At 44.2% G+C, this 17,073-nt stretch overlaps 1 protein-coding gene across 22 annotated transcripts in view; it reads left to right on the top strand.

Moving 5' to 3' along the window:
* HUWE1 (HECT, UBA and WWE domain containing E3 ubiquitin protein ligase 1) overlaps positions 1-17,073 on the top strand; it is a 102,838-nt gene that overhangs the window by 73,838 nt on the left and 11,927 nt on the right. For 16 of the 22 annotated variants that reach the window (XM_075184911.1, XM_075184909.1, XM_075184908.1 and 13 more), the window contains 17 exons: positions 2,266-2,411; positions 2,515-2,572; positions 2,751-2,849; positions 2,956-3,089; positions 3,243-3,411; positions 3,515-3,743; positions 3,973-4,151; positions 4,318-4,407; positions 6,832-6,986; positions 7,127-7,172; positions 8,207-8,482; positions 8,601-8,850; positions 10,131-10,264; positions 10,356-10,585; positions 10,692-10,980; positions 11,155-11,257; positions 12,335-12,875. In XM_075184911.1, the coding sequence (XP_075041012.1) occupies positions 2,266-2,411; positions 2,515-2,572; positions 2,751-2,849; positions 2,956-3,089; positions 3,243-3,411; positions 3,515-3,743; positions 3,973-4,151; positions 4,318-4,407; positions 6,832-6,986; positions 7,127-7,172; positions 8,207-8,482; positions 8,601-8,850; positions 10,131-10,264; positions 10,356-10,585; positions 10,692-10,980; positions 11,155-11,257; positions 12,335-12,875 (3,128 nt within the window). The remainder of the gene's footprint in view (positions 1-2,265; positions 2,412-2,514; positions 2,573-2,750; positions 2,850-2,955; positions 3,090-3,242; positions 3,412-3,514; positions 3,744-3,972; positions 4,152-4,317; positions 4,408-6,831; positions 6,987-7,126; positions 7,173-8,206; positions 8,483-8,600; positions 8,851-10,130; positions 10,265-10,355; positions 10,586-10,691; positions 10,981-11,154; positions 11,258-12,334; positions 12,876-17,073) is intronic. The other 6 variants (XM_075184916.1, XM_075184915.1, XM_075184914.1 and 3 more) reach the window with 2 other exon arrangements.

Below are 17,073 nucleotides of genomic sequence, written 5' to 3'. Positions count from 1 at the left end.
TGTCACTTAAGTGCAGGCGGTTGGTGGCTCCCCAAGCTGGGAATGAGTCAGTTTCTGACTGTTCTTCCCAGTGGGAGGGCGAAGTTCTTGTTGGCTCAGACGTGGAGGACTCCACTTCTGTGGAGGTAGTCCCCTCTGACCGTCAGGGGGTGGAGTAATTGATACTGGCAGTGCACCTGCTAGACATCCCAGAGTTGGCAGTTCCTGAGATGGTGGAGCGTTCTCTATTTAAGGTTGAAAAGCTTTCTTTTCTCTTTTCTCCCAGCTGGATTGTTTGTTGGGTGAGGTTTGGAACTTGCTGGATTTGAAGTTCCAGGTGTCCCATAGGCTGTAGTCCTGTTATCCTCTTCCTGCTCCTTTTGCTGCTCTGGTATGGCAGTCAGCACTCCAGAATTCCAGAATGCAATCGTCCGCCCTCAATTGTGGCTTGCAGTGTGGACGCCAGGCTTTGTCCGCTAGGTGTACAGCGGCCAAGTCTGTCGACAAGCAATAGGCGTGACAGGCGTTCTGTGGTGGGAGCACAACTACTCCTCTGCCTTCACCAGTGGTTTCAGTCCACCACAGATGCCTTGGGTGAGTGTTTGGGGCATATCAGAGGACATCTATCATGTATCTGTGCTCCATGATTCCAGTTATTTTCCTCAAGGCTTCCAGGATGGAGAAAACACCTTGCTCTGCAAGAGGCCATCCACTCCCTCATTTCTTCAGCGGTGGTTATTTCCGTTCCGAACCACCAGAGGCTTCGGGTTTTATTCCAATCTGTTTCTGGTTCAAAAACCTGACTTCATTCAAATTGGTCCTGAACCTCAAATCTTTAGCTGCTGGTTTCCAAATTTAAGATGGAGTACTTGAAATCTAATTCACAGCATGGAACAGAATGAGTTCATGGTGGCTCTGGAGAAGAACGCTGAGTGTTTACATGTTCCCATCTGGGAGGGCCATCAGTCCCATCTCTGGTTTGCTATTCAATATGAACATTACCAATTCAGGGCTCTTCTTTTTGGTCTTGCCACAGCCCCATGTATCTTCACCAAGATCATGGCGGTCATAAAGATAATTCCTTACCTGGACGATCTTCTCATTAAGGCAGGGTCACCAGTGCTTCTGTGAAATGTCATTGTGGCCGCACAGACTCTGGAGTTCCATGGTTGAATCCTCAATTTCAAGAAGTGCCATAAAGATTATATGTTGGGACGGGGTCAATTTGTTGTTCTCCAACGCCCGCAAACAGATGGTGTTCTTACCGCCGGACAAGATTCAGGCCTTACAGAAGATGGTATGGTTTCTGTTGGCTGTCATTCAGACTTGCACTTCTGCATGAAGGTTTTGAGTAACTTTCCAGACAGTCCAGTTTGCTGTTTTCAGCTGGAACGCCTCTCTGAAGTGGAACAAATCTCACCTGAACCTTTCTAGTCAGATGTTTCGTCTTTCCCCTCGGGTGCGTCGGTTGCTGCTTTGGTGACTGCTTAAGGAAAATTTCTGCAGGTGTCTCCTGTTCTCGATCTGGGATTGGACCTTGGTGATGACTGTTGCCAGCCTTTCATGTTGTGGAGCTGTACTTCTCTATGCCCGCTTTCAGGGTATTTGGCCCCCGGAGGAATCCAATCTTCCAACCAATGTGTTGGAACTGCGAGCATTGTTTAGTTCACTGGTCATTGTGGTACATTTGCTGCAGGGCAATGAAGATGGTTGGACAGTGTCACTGTGGTGGCATTCCTCAATCATCAGGAGTTCTCTAGCTATGAGACCCACCCACAGGGTCATTCAATGGGCTGAATTTCTGAGCAGGCAGGCTCTTCACCCCAAAACGTTAAAAGCAGACCCTTTAAGTCCAGTAAGATGTGTGGTGGAGTCTCCATTTCTCGGACTTGTTTTTCTAGCATCTCCCACAGTTGCTCGATTTGTATTGAGATCTGGGGAATTTAGAGGCCAAGTCAACACCTTGAAAGTCTTTGGCATGTTCCTCAAACCATTCCTGAACAATTGTTGCAGTGTGGCAGGGCCCATTTGTCCTGTGGGGCTTTGTTAGAAAAATAACTGACTTCCTGACAAGCTGGGGGATATAGAGGGGGAGGAGTTCAGACTTTGAAGAATATTTAAATTGCCAAAGCTTTACGCTGAACATATATATCTCAAGGTTCCAGTGTCCCTGCAATGGATTTGGAGATATAATTTCGTTTTTTAGAACTTTAAGTCGTAATCCTAACCCTTGTTCACACTTCCACAATATGGCGCACGGTATGATTTTTCTGTTCTGTTTTGCAGGTGAAGCAGGAGCCGAAGCCCAGGAAGAGGATCCAGACGTTTCCCAGGCTGAAGTAGCAGATGGAGACATTATGGATGGTGAGGCAGAGACTGATGCTGTGGTTATTGCAGGACAACCAGAAGTCTTAACCACTCAGGAGATGCAGGTGAGAAGATTTCCAGTCGGACTTATTTTCATTTTCAGAATAGATTGATTGCTGGATCATTGTATATGTTTAAGGTGCTTTAGAAGATTTTCTTTCTTTTCAGGTGGAAACTGAACTGGAAGATCTAATAGATGAGCTGCTTGAGCGAGATGGAGCTGCAGGTAATCCTACTTTCAATCTTGACTACATCTGTATCTTAAAATATGTGGATTGAATTGTGTTGTAATTTCCAGATTTGGTACATGCAAAGTTTCATAAAATAAGCTTAAATGTTCAAAGGCTTGTATAGTAGAGCTGTTTCTGAAAACTTTTCAGCTTCCTTTTTTTCTACTGTTGCAGTTAGTCGTGTTGGGGAAGATGAATCGCAGGAAGATGTGTTGATGGATGAGGCTCCAACAAATCTGAGCCAGGCTTCTACCCTTCAGGCTAACAGAGAAGGTAAGCTTTGTGATTGTAGATCTTCCAGCCTGGGCCACATCAGATGGCATTGGATACACATGTATGTTTTTGTCAGCTAATCACTTTTTTTACTTTCCGCTTACAGACTCTATGAACATCCTAGACCCTGAGGATGAAGAGGAGCATACACAAGAAGAGGACAGCAGCGGCAGTAATGAAGATGAAGATGACAGCCAGGAAGAGGAGGAGGAGGAAGAAGAGGAAGATGAAGATGATCAGGTAGTTTGAGTTGCAAAGGAGAATACTTGACCTTACATTCCTGATTTGTATTTCTTATTTTTCTTCCTTTCCTTTTATGTTGCAGGAGAGACTTGAAACGTTTACATTGCATTTATTTGTAGTAACTAAAGGTTAATGATTTGCTTTAATTAGGACGATGAAGAGGGTGAGGAAGGGGATGAAGATGATGACGATGATTGTTCAGAGATGGAGCTGGATGAGGATTACCCTGACATGAATGCATCGCCCCTTGTGCGCTTTGAGCGATTTGACAGGGAGGATGATCTCATCATAGAGTTTGATAACATGTTCTCCAATGCCAGTAAGATTTATATACATAGACTACCCGAATGAGATTGACAGCAGGCATATAAGTAAAGAAACAAGTTGAGTTCTTAAACTCTCTATTTATTCTCCTTTGACAGCTGACATCCCTCCTTCACCCGGTAACATCCCTGCCACGCACCCTTTAATGGTACGTCATGCAGACCATGGCTCTCTCACACTTGGCAGTGGTACTTCCACTACTCGCCTGGTACAGGGCATTGGTAGAAGCCAGCGGACACTTCGGCAGATCACCGCTAATGCTGGCCACACAATACACGTTCACTATCCCGGCAACAGGCAACCAAACCCGCCTTTAATACTGCAAAGGTAAGATGCGCCGGCAATGGGAAGCTAACCCACTTAGAATATGAGCTAGCTTGTGTTTAACATTAGTCATCGCTCGACAGCGCATTGAAGTCCTATAGCCACCATGTCTATAATTTCTTGGCATGTAAATTGAGTCAGTGGTGATGTGTAGTTACATGAAATGTTACCCAAAACGTTTACAGGGATAGGTTTAGAAATCAATTACTCAACATCTTTCTTAATCCTAAAGGTTGCTTGGCCCATCAGCTGCTGCAGACATCTTGCAACTGAGCAGCAGTCTTCCCCTGCAGAGCAGAGGCCGTGCACGTCTCCTTGTGGGCAATGACGATGTCCACATTATAGCTCGCTCCGATGATGAACTGCTGGATGATTTCTTCCATGACCAGAGTACAGCTACCAGTCAAGCCGGTGAGTGACCTTTTAAGATTCACACCAGTGTTTACTAATTTGTAAATCGTTGGTTATTTTTCAGTTTAAAGAAATACAAATTTTTAGGTTTGGACTATTGTGTAATTTGCCAATTGTGGTAGCCAATTTACAGTTTCTTTTAAAAACCAAAAACTTTTTATTACAGGCACTCTATCCAGTATTCCGACTGCTCTGACCAGATGGACAGAAGAATGCAAAGTGTTAGATGCTGAAAGCATGCATGATTGTGTGTCAGGTGAGCAAACCATCAGAAGCAATGTGGAATTCAGATTTATTTTTTTCATCCACTATATAATAAGTATCCCCCAAGTTATTACATGGTAATGGGCAGCACAGTGGCCTAGTGGTTAGCACATCTGCCTCACAGCACTGGGGTCATGAGTTCGATTCCCAACCATGGCCTTATCTGTGTGGAGTTTGTATGTTCTCCCTGTGTTTGCGTGGGTTTCCTCCGGGTGCTCCGGTTTCCTCCCACACACCAAAAACATACTGGTAGGTTAATTGGCTGAAATAAAATTGACCCTAGTCTCTCCCTGTCTGTCTGTGTGTGAGTGTGTGTCTATAGTAGGGAATTTAGACTGTAAGCTCCAATGGGGCAGGGACTGATGTGAATGAGTTCTCTGTACAGCGCTGCGGAATTAGTGGCGCTATATAAATAATTGATGATGATGATGATGATGGTAATGAATATTTCTCTTTCACACTCTTGGGGGACACTGACCTTGCAGCTATAGAGTATCTGCCTGGAGCTTCTAACTTCTGCACAATGTTTAGGAAAAAACTCAGACCGTTTTCTGTATCCTCTGTCCTTCCATTAACTAAGTTTTTGAGTGCCCACCGAATTAGGGTGCTCTACACTAGGGTACTTTTGGCAGCAGTTTCGACCATGATTTTACTTTATTTTAAGGTTTACTGCATGGTGGTTGGCTTCTCGCAGGGAAGCCTGATAGACGACGTGCAGACCCATAAAACGCCTGTCTCCTCTTCTGCATTATAATCTCCCAGATTAATGGGTGTTTGTCTTTATTTTGTTTTTATTAACTGAGTGGGTTACTGCCCCAGATCTTCCTGTGGTCAGGTGTCTGACTTGCAAGCTCACTTTCACTTATTTCTTTGACTGCTGGTGCTAGAAAGCTTGTGAGTGATTGATTGAGAATTGTATCGGTTTCTGGTTAAATGTGACCATAAATATGTTTATATCCACATTCATAAGTAGCTAATTTTATGACTTGTATGAAGATCTAAAGTGCCCAATAAATGAAATATAAAACACAAAAAGATACTTATTCATTCACTGATGAAAATGGTCCAACATTAAATAAGTTAGAAAGTATATGTACGTCTAGGGATTATCTGTTCAGTTCAGGAGTGTCAGTCAATGGGGTGTGTTTGAATGGCTCTGCATTATTTAAATAGCATAAACTACCAAAGAACTGGTCCTCACCACACAAGTTTGTGAGCACATGCCATGCCCAAATCAAAGGAGATCTCTGAGGCTGAGGGTCAGTTGCCAAGCACTCATGCAAGTTCTTACTGATATGGTAGCACTAGCCTGGGCTAAGGCTTTTGTTCACCGCACATCCTCGAGGGGTGAGCAAGGTCCTCACCTTTCTTTCCTCTGCTGCATCCTCTGGATACTACACTGTTCCAGTGCTCCATAGTAGCTTCACCTGGCTGGTTTGGGCAGACTGCCTGGCAAAGTCTGTCAGGGTCTAGTAAAGTTTTCCTCCTTGTTAGGGAGGCTTCTAGAGTCCATTCCTCCAGCTTGGTGTAGGATGTCCAGTTGTGGTTCAGTTCATAGGGGTTTCAGGTTCCAAGAGCTCTTCTCAAAAAGAAAGTGTGATAGCTCAGACATTGAGGCTTCCTTGTGCTTTGAGGATTCCTCCTCCTCTTGGCAGTGTGTAGATGTCTTAGAAGCATTTGTTCTTCATGCCTTTCTTTCAGTTGGATAATTTACTATGTGAAGCATGGACCAAACCAGAACACAAGTTGCAGGTCTTTTGCATGTTAGAGACTTCAGTAGTGGATTACTTCAGTAATTCAGCAGTCTTCCATCGGGGTAGGGTACCTCCTAAAAGTATGAGGGCACGTTCTACCAGATCAGTGAGCGCCTCCTGGGCACTGGGCCTTAGCGCATCAGCTGTGTCGGAGGGACGCATTTGTTTTAAGTTTGTTTTACAGGTACAACGTTCTTGCATCTCAAGGTACTGGACTTGAACCAGAAGATGTTGCACACCGCAACTTCTGAGCATGCCCATCCGTACGGACAATTTTGGGACATCCTCAAGAGAATAAAAGAGAAAATGGGGTCTTTGTACTTAAATCATTTTCTCCTAATCCATTGGGGGACACTGTTACAAGCTGTAATATTTTTGGAGGATTGTCTTTCTTTCTGAACCCGTTGGGGGACACTGCACGCTCACAATGTCCCCCAATGTACAAAAATCAAGTTTTTTTGTTTTTTTTCCTCCAATGACCTTCTGCATCTTGCTAGCTCGGAATAATGGAAATTCATTTATTTTAAATGAAACACTATACAAACTTCTCGTGTTTTTCCATTTTTGTGCTCCTACAATTTAGCTTTGCCCATAAAACCACTTTTATGTGTATAATTTACTTGTTTTTAATGGGTCTTCCTTGTCTCCTTACTGCCCCCCAGTGGTTAAAGTTCCCATAATAAACCACCTGGAAGCTCTGCGAGATGAGGAGCTAGAAGAGCGACGAGAGAAGAGACGCAAACAGCTGGCTGAAGAGGAGACTAAGATGGCTGATAAGGCCAAGGAGGAGAAAGAATCTAAAGAGCAAAACCCTCAGGTCCATAATCTCAGATAATAGTTTTTGTACTTGTTTGTGAAACTTAAACCTCTAACTTGTTTAGTCATTGGACTGTGTATGGAAGGTATTTGGAGATCTATGATTCTCTAATTTTAGTTCTGTCTGTTTTTGTTATGTAGGCTGCCAACTCTAAGAGGAATGCCTCATTTGAGCTGAGCCTGGCAGGTATGTATTCTTCCTGTTCTCTTCTTATGCTATTCCTTTCACAGGTGCAACATAAGATTTCTAGATGCTTCAGGTTGAGGTAGTAGATTGTATAGTTTTGGGGTCACACCCGATCTGGGAGATAACTATACAGTTTACTGTCTTTCCTGCGTCGTCTGCTGGCTGCAGCATCTTCAATGGATGAATCCACCTTTAAGATATTTGAATGCTTATTTTGTGTATATGAACAATAAGGAGTAATGTAGGAATACAAATAATTTTTTGCTACTGTATGCCCCCCCCCCTCCCCCTCCTCCTCCTCTTCTTCTTCCTCTTCCTCTTCTTCCTCTTCTTCCTCCTCTTCCTCCTCTTCCTCTTCCTCTTCCTCTTCCTCTTCCTCTTCCTCTTCCTCTTCCTCTTCCTCTTCCTCTTCCTCTTCCTCTTCCTCTTCTTCTCCCTCTCCCTCTCCCTCCTCTGAGCATAGCTGATTGGGAGTGAATGATTTAAGCACTCCTCTGCCCACTTCAGGGTGAGGTAGTAAGTTGTATTGTTGTAAGGAGCAGGGATTTTTGCTCCTATTTTGGTGATAACTATACAGCTTACTGCCTTCCCCGCGGCGTGGCATCTTACATCCTACACACATTAGAAGGCAGCTCCTCTGCACTTTAGGCATGGCCATATTCATAATTTTCCAAGATTCTCTTACCTTTCTAAACTTGCAGTTTTAAAACGTTAATATTTAAATTTTCTATCTACTTTTTCTCCTGTGTCGAATAACTACATCGAATTAGATATTTCTAGAGTGGATATCTTTAGCCTAGTTCTGACTTTTTGTTTGCTTTATTTTGTAATCGATTAAACTAGAATTAAAATATAGTATATTGTACATCTGTATCTTTTGTCCTTCGGGTGACTTTCCTATTCTTGTATATTGTTAGTGTAGATGAATAAAACTTTTTTTAATTGTATAAATGATGCATGTCTTTTATCTACCAGTATGGTTGTTAAACATTTTATCTAACGTTTATATAATTGTTCCCTAATTTTTACCCAAGAAGATGGAAGTGGCCGTCCCGAGAACTTCCCTACTGCCCCTTCTTCTGCCGAGGGAACCCCAACAAGTCCAGAGTTGGTTCCTTTGGACCCTTCTCTGCGCGCTCATCCTCCAGAGGCTGTTTTGGCAGACCTTCCTCAAAGCCTGCACGCCGAATCTGGTGCAGAGGATACTGGGCAACTGCTAATTCCATCTGAGGAAGAGGAATCTGGACCGGGCAGGAGCAACGCAGAGGGGGATGCAACTCAAATGGAGCTTTCACCAGCACCAACCATCAGTTAGTGACTTTCTCTTTCTCCTATTTAATGTGCAAGGGGTTTCTCTAATGTCTATACATCATATATAAAACTCTTTCACAGTAATAACTGATCCTTGTTTTGTGTTCTTCACCCTAGCATCCCTATCTCCAGAGCGTGCAGAGGATTCAGATGCTCTGACTGCTGTTAGTAGTCAGCTGGAGGGCTCTCCCATGGACACCAGTAGCCTTGCTTCAGGACCACTGGAGGAAGGAGTTGGAGAGGCTTCTGGAGTTGTGAATCCAGAGCAACCCCTAGTGGTCACCAGTAGTATTGCAGTGGGCCAGCAGGCTGTGGAACCTCCAGCTCCAAGTGAGGGTCAGACAGTGTCTCTGCTCAGCGATGAGAGGTATGCTCTAGAATTGAGCAGTAAGTTTGCGGCCATGTCTTTTTTAGATAAAAGGAGCAAAAGTACCATATACTAGATTGAATGAAATTACACAGACAAGCATTGTTTGCTTCATCTCCGGCCCTCATGTTAGTGCAGTTAATGGTGGTATGCTTGAGGGTAGAATGGATCCCTCTCAAAATACTGCATGGTATTGATGCAGAGCTAAACTAGCAGTCGGGGCACGCAGCTGTCCATGATAGCTTGCATTAACTGCTTGACAACTGTTACTAAGCAACAGCTAAACAAGGACAGCTATGAGATGGGTGTAGCCAATCATATATGACCAGAGCCAATTGCAAACACTGAGAGCACAGTGGAGAATCATAAATAAAGACCTGAAATATTGACAACCACACAGAATAATGCTGGCAATACACTTGGCGAGCCACGTGCAATATGAATATAATTATTCTATAGCTGTTATGCAGCTTTATCCTTTCGTGTGTATTCAGTACTGCTATGGTAGCTGCGTTTTATATTCTGACACAAATTATCTAAATGATTTCTCTATTTTGTACCTAGGTCATTTGTTTTCAGTTTATACTTCCCATTGTACACTGTGATGGGCAGTGGCTAGGTTAGGTTTGACACTTTTTCTGCAGGGGTAGGGCTGTTATGTTACACTCATTGGCCACTTTATTACGTCTGCCTGTTAATACAAATCTCTAGTCAATCATGTGGCTGAAACTCTGTGCATAACATAATGCAGACACGGGAATGGGGAAGAAATGTGATTTAAGGGACTTTGACCATGGAATGATCATTAGTGCTAGACCGCATGGTTTGAGTTTCTCAAACTGTGGTTTGCAGAAAACCAGCTGAATAGACAGCACATTGAAGCTTGAAGTGGATGGGCTACATCATTCCCCGAGCAAGACAATGAGTTCAATGTACTCCAGTGGCCCTCAGTCACCAGATTCTCCACCTAACAGCCCTATGGGATGTGGTGGAATGGGCGATTCACATCCTGAATGTACAGCAAGTGTTTAATGTTATCGTGTTGATATCGACCAGAATCTATCAGCAGTGTTTCCAACACATTGTTGAATCCATGCCACAAAGAAATCAAGCTTCTGGGTGTAAAGGGGGGTCCTACCCTGTATATTTGTGTGCGCATATATATTTATATACACCTAATCATTATGTCTTTACATGTATAAGATTTGGTGCTACTGTAAAGTATTATTTAATAATTTGTCCAAAGAATTGCTTTTGAGTTTGCTATATGCATTTTTCAGCTGTCCAGTACCTCCCTCTGCTGAGTTGCCTTCTTCCAGAGACCCTGCCGTAGCTTTGTTGGCAACAGATTCCAGTGGTATTCTAGAAGAACCTCTGCCCTCCACAAGTAGTGAAGAAGACGACCCGTTAGCAGGTTAGTGAAGTATTTTGTGTACGCGCAACTCTATGGTTGTTGTGGTTATTGCCATCTTTTACCACGTGATACAAAAAGTTACACCAAATAGTTTCTTTTCTAGGTATTAATCTACCTGAGGGAGTGGATCCATCTTTTCTTGCTGCTCTCCCAGAAGATATTCGCAGAGAGGTACTTCAGAACCAACTGGGCATCAGGCCACCTGCTCGGGCTCCTCCTACTGCTGCTCCAGTAATTCCTCCTCCTGTTGTGAATAGTGCTGGGGTCACAGAGGTCAGCCCAGAATTCCTAGCTGCTTTGCCTCCAGCCATACAGGAAGAGGTGTGTTTTTAGACTACATTTTTTTGGTTTTGTATTCACCATTTTATATACCATTAATTTATTTTCTTGCTGAACTTGTTTGTTTTGTTTTATGGAACGTTGTAAGGTTTTAGCGCAGCAGAGAGCAGAGCAGCAAAGACGAGAACTTGCCCAGAGCACAACCTCTGACACCCCAATGGATCCAGTAACCTTCATCCAAACTCTGCCATCAGACCTGCGCCGCAGTGTTCTGGAGGACATGGAGGACAGTGTGCTAGCAGTGATGCCTCCTGACATAGCAGCAGAGGCGCAAGCTCTGCGCAGGGAACAAGAGGCGCGGCAGAGGCAACTCATGCATGAGAGACTCTTTGGTCACAGCAGCACTTCAGCCCTGTCCGCTATCCTCAGAAGCCCAGGTAAAATAAATTTGGTTACCGATGGTGTTGAAATGACAGACAATGACAAATACGGTACCAAAGTTTCTTTAACTTTTAGTCGTCTAATTTCATAGCCCATTCAAACATTAGTAATTGTTAAGAATTCCACATGTTAATGGTTCAGATTAGTGATTCTAACGCTGTCCTTTCCAGCGTTTACGAGTCGTCTAAGTGGAAACAGAGGGGTACAATATACACGATTGGCCGTGCAGCGAGGAAGCACTTTCCAGATGGGTAGCAGCAGTACCCATACAAGGTACGGGTGAAGTTCAAACTGTTCTTTACATGTCCTGTTTTTTCTTTAGTTTCTAATACTAAATTAGACATTTAGGTTTTAATAGCCTTGTACATTTTGGGTATTTGTGAATTAAGAGAGACTTTGTCCAAATGCTTAGTAGGGAATATTTGAAATTTTGCTTGTCATGTGGCTTCAGGTGATGGGTCAGATAGATTAAATGTCTCTTATAGGACAGAAGCTTTGCAACATTTTGAATGGAAAAGACATCCAGCGTTAAAAGACAAATTCAGTTAAGCATGTTGGTGTCCAAAGAGAACATTTTAAAGGCTGTTTTTAAATTGTAGATCATTTGAGTCACAGTGGTGTTAAATACCATTCACAGCAGCCAGGCAAAGTCTAAAAATGGCCCCTACTTCAGCCTTTTAAGTGTCCAGCTTAGTCTCATAAGCGTGACCCCTATTTCTTTTTCTCTTTTGTTTTATTTTTCTTAATGTTTTTGTTTTTTTATTTTTAAAGTTGCTTTACATAACATAGTAACATAGTTGATGAGGTTGAAAATAGACTGCAGTCCATCAAGTTCAACCTATTTTGGATCTCCTGCAATCCCTCACTTATATTTTAAATTGATCCAGGTTAAGCAACTACCAATCTGTTTCAATCGTGAAAAATCCCTCCAGACCCAATATTGCAGTCCTATTTTTCCCTATATCCACTACTATCATTCATTTTCTAAAATGAAGATTATTCTTCCTCTACTTCCTGTCCTTACTCTACCTATCGGTCGTATCTTTTTAGTGACATTGTGATTCTATCCTCTGGAATTCTCCTTTTTAAGCCAGTATTATAGAAGTGATTTAGTGTAGGTTTTTATTTATGAACCCAAATGTTTAACTACCAAAAATATTCGGCCAAATCAACCTTTGCGGAAAAAAAAATTCTCCTTCACTGTTAAATGTGGCCTCTCTTTAGAAGGTTGTCAGACACTTTCATTTAAGCTTCTTTCAACTGTAGAAATGTGTCATTTTATTAGTAGATATAGTGAATTGTATAGTTGCATTATTTTAAAATCATAATGACATTTGTGTTTGTCACCAGGCCAGCAAGCAGTAATGTGGACAGCTTGCTGCGGCTGCGAGGACGACTGTTGTTGGATCATGAAGCCCTCTCCTGTCTGCTTGTCCTGCTTTTTGTAGATGAGCCAAAACTAAACACCAGCCGCCTGCACAGGGTCTTGCGGAACCTCTGTTACCATGCACAAACCCGCAATTGGGTTATTAAAAGCCTTTTGTCAATATTGCAGCGGAGCAGTGAAAGCGAACTCTGCATAGAAAGCCCCAAGTCTTCTCTTGGAGGCCCTGATAAAAGGGGAGCTGCCAAGGCTTGCTCCAGCCACGATAGTCGACCCCTAGAACTGCTGCATAAAATGGAATCCAAGAACTCTAATCAGCTATCCTGGCTCTCTGTTTCAATGGATGCTGCCCTTGGTTGTCGAACGAACATCTTTCAAATCCAGAGGTCACTAGGACGGAAGCACACAGAGAAACACGCTGCTTGTGGTTCTACTGTTCACATCCACCCACAAGCTGCCCCTGTGGTGTGCAGACATGTGCTGGACACTCTGATACAATTAGCTAAGGTAAGTAGGATAGGGGCTACTCTTGTTGTAGAAAAACCTGTTTGAACGTAATGCAAACTGCTCTGATAATGTGAAAATTAGCTTGGTCTTCGTTGTCTTTTGGGGGGAGAGATATGTATATGTGTCTATAGCTATATGTATGTATGTGTGTGTGTATGTTAACTTTTGTGCCATCGGAAAGCAGGTTAGCACTAAAATATTTTGTGCATTGTTTGGGATTTCTTTGGGTTTTGTTTTTTGCCACCAGCTTTTGTTTCTTTCTATCACTGTGTAGCCAGGCAGTGAGTGCAGGGTTGGCACTGGATTTCAGGAGTTTGTTTCCCACTTGGAGCTTATAACTACTGCTGTAAGGTGCTGTCACAAGTTCTTTCCGTCCTAGTAGTGGAGGAGCTTTCACTCCCCATGTGCCAACTAGTTGAATTTTACAGTATTGTTTACATGGGAAGTGGAAGCTGGCCTCCTGTTTGGTAATAGCTGTGACTGAGAAGCAGACACTACTCCTGTGTGCATATGCTCCTTCTACCAGTGTGTGCTGCGGCTTCTAGCCTATGTGCTGGGCCATGAGCAGAGCTTTATCCAACACCACATCCCTGGTGCAGCTTTCCTGTTTGACAAGCCCACCAGAAGGGAGACATCAATCATAAGCCAGAACCAGCAGCTCCTTCCTACCTATCTGTCCTCCTTGCTGCCTAGGGACTTAGTGGGAAGATATTCGGGTTCTTGTCTTTTGGGTCTCTATTCCTCTGCCCTCATTCTGTGCAGTTCCACATCCTCTTGGATTGTGCAACTGCTTTTCAGTCTTTTATTCCCTTATTCTGTCATTTCTTGGAAAGGGAGTTTATCCAGGCCTAAGCCTAGAGATGGGACAGTAGCAAAACATATTGCATGCTCCAGATGTCATTTAAAATTGCATTGTGCCCAGGATAGAGAACTTTGCTTGCTGGGTGCCATAAGACCCCACCCCCTTAGTTGCTGTGGGACCTTGGGCAACCCTCCTGGAACCTTTGGGTTCTGCCCTTTGCCTGACCAGCTAGGTTTGACCCAGAACTTGGTTCAAGTTGGTTTGCTCGCAGGTGGGTGTCTGTAAACCTGGAGATGAAGGTCTCTGTGCTGAGTTAAAGTGGATTCCTACCTCTTCTTTCAGGCTGTACCAATTGCTGCAGTTTCTGTAGGATGGTTTAAATGGGGGATTAAAACTTGGTTTGTTGAAGGTCCAGGCCTCTGTCCTTTCGGATGGTCAGACCTTCTTACGAGTGCAGCTTCCCTACACCCCCTCTAGTGGCTCTGTGGAATCTGAATTTGGTGCTGACTACCATGCAGCCAGTTGGTTCAGGTAGCTTAAAATTCTTCACCTGGAAAACTGTGTTCCTTTTGGCCATCTCTTCTGCAAGGAGTGTTTCTGAGCCTACACAGTGCTTAGGTCCAAGTCATTGTTTCATCCATGGTGATCTCTACATTCCATCTGAATCGGGTGATTGTGATTCTGGCTTTGGACCGGGATAAGTCTCAGAGGAAGACTTCTTTTCCTGTTCTGGATGTGGTTAAGTCTCTGAGAACTTGTGTGGACACTGCCAAGAATTTGCTCAGAATGGATGATCTGTTATTCCTTTATGACCTTCATAAGAGAGGATGGTTAGCCCCTAAACAGACTGTTGCCCAGTGGATTACTTTGGAATGTGCTATCACAACGTAAGCCTGGCGAATCACCACATTTTCTCATACTTGTGTTACAAGATATAGCCTGTCTGTTACAGATTACTTACTATTCTTGTATATATGATTCACAGTATACCATGTGTGACTACATTGTGTTACTTCAGCATGTTTTCTTCTTAAAAATGTATGATAAGGGAAAAGCACCTTTGCATTTTGAACATGTCAAATATTTTGTCAAAATTAAGTTGCCTATTAGTACAACGTGCCTCCAGGTCCTTTTGTCCGACTGTGACGCAGGGACACTATCTACGCAGGTCCAGGCTAACATACTACCCCTGCCAGAGGAACCGGCACTGGGATCTTCCCAGGCGCAGTCGGTTACTACACTGGTCAAACTGCTTACTAAGCCTACGGGGTTTACAGCAGTTTCTGCCGTTCTCATCAGATCATCAGAAGAGGAAGGTGAGGCTATTTGTGACTCTGACTCTACACATATCACAGACCAGGAAGACTCACCTAGATATCAGGGCATTGACGATCTGGTCTTTCCCGTCAGACAAGCTCTGGATCTTATGGATTTGAAAGAACCCAAATCTTCGGATCAGGGCTTTTTTTAAAAAAAAAAGAGAACGCGCTATCGGGTTTCCTTAGTCAGTGGAACTCGAGACATTGCAAAGGCTGCTTGGAAACGGACGGACCAGAAGTTTACCATTCCCAGGAGATTCCTCACGCTGTACCCGTTACAGGAGGAGGATTTGGCCGGATCGGAGCAGATTCCAAAAGTTGATACACTGGTTGCTCGCTTAGCTTGTTCTACTACACTTCCCGTGCCGGGAACAGCGGCCCTACAGGATTCCACTGACCACAAGGTTGAGGGTCATCTAAAATCTATCTCTGTATCGACAGGCACTGCCTCCAGGTCCATGTTTTCATCGGCATGGGTTGACAGAGCAATGGAAACATGGGCGGAACAGTTGGCAGAGGGACTGCAAGATTCCGAATTGATTCCCCTTGCCCTACATTTGAAAGAGGCATCTGGATACTTATGAGGCGACCCAGAACCAAGCCTCTATTTCGTCCTCCGTTTCGGCCTCAGCGGTGGCAGCTAGAAGGACCCCATGGCTGTGATCCTGGGACACTGACACAGAATCTAAGAAATCGCTTGAAACCTTACCCTATTCAGGCACAGTATTGTTCTTGCCTGAATTTTACAATATCATTTGCCAAGCCACAGGAACATTTACTGGTATAAAAGTACTTTTGCTGCCCAAGACTAAACCTCATCGTTTTGGCTCCTTTAGACAGCCATTTCGGGGAGGCTCCTTTACTAGAGGTCAGAGGCAGACAGTCTGGTAGCAGGGGACATTTCTTTAGAGGCAGACCCTCCCCCTCCGTGAGACGTTCGTCTGCTAAAATTCAAGAAAAACCTGCTTCCTGACTCACCCACCCCATCTTGCGGCAGCAGGAGTGGGGGGGCTGCAGTTGAGTCTATTCAAGGAACAGTGTATAGCGGCCTCCCAAGACCTTTGGATTTGCGGAATCATGACGAGAGGGGTACATGATAGACCTGTCGGGCCAGGTCCCTCGTCGCCGCTTTGCAACATCCGTACCCCGCGATCCAGAAAGGAGACAGACGATGCAACTCATGTCCCTATCTGGGAAGGACATCAGTCACTTCTCAGATTCACGAGAAGCCCACTACCAATTCCGGGCTCTCCCATTCGGCCTTTCCACAGCGCCCACGTAATGCCTACAGCTCCATGGGATCTCAACCTGGTACTTGACATGCTTAAAGGGCCTCCTTTTGAACCGTTACATTCAGCTGATTTCAGGTTCTTAACATGGAAAGTAGTATTTTCAGCCGGGACCATCGCCTACCGGATAGAATCCAATGAAATGTTTGGATGTGGTCAGGTCTCTCCGAATTTATTTGAGGGCTGTCCACATTAGAGGCACTGATTCCTTATTTATCCTGTTTGACACTCAAAAAAGGCTGGCCAGCTTCAAAGCAATCCATTGCCAGATGGATTACTGCAACCATTAGGCAGGCTTACATAAGTGCTAACCGGCCGGTGCCAGATAGCCTCACTGCCCTTTCTACCCGTTCAGTGGGGGCGTCCTGTGCTGCCAGAAATGGGGCCTCAGCAGACCAACTTTGCAAAGCAGCCACCTGGTCCTTGGTCAATACGTTAACTAAATTCTATCAATTCCATGTCTTTGCATCTAAAGACGCCAATTTTGGCCGTAGGGCTCTACGTGCCGGGCTGTCAGAGCAGTCCCACCCTTAGGGGTGCTGCTTCAGAACGTCCCCATGATAAGTGTCCCCCAGATAAGATGAAAGAGAGAGGAGGATTTTTGTACTTACGATAAATCGGTTACTTTGATTGCATCTGGGGGACACTGCGTTCCCTCCCTTTTGTATGTTTGGCCTATGTTCCTAGGGGCTTTATAATTAAACTGAGGAGCTACAGGGGGTTGCAGAGGGGAGCGGTCAGTCAGCATTGATACATTAATCAAGTTAACTAAGTGCCGACTCCACACT

This window comes from Mixophyes fleayi, chromosome 9 (genome assembly GCF_038048845.1).
Source record: "Mixophyes fleayi isolate aMixFle1 chromosome 9, aMixFle1.hap1, whole genome shotgun sequence".
Taxonomy (NCBI): domain Eukaryota; kingdom Metazoa; phylum Chordata; class Amphibia; order Anura; family Limnodynastidae; genus Mixophyes; species Mixophyes fleayi.
Note: the sequence above shows the minus strand (reverse complement) of the source record. Positions and strands in the feature narration are given on the sequence as shown.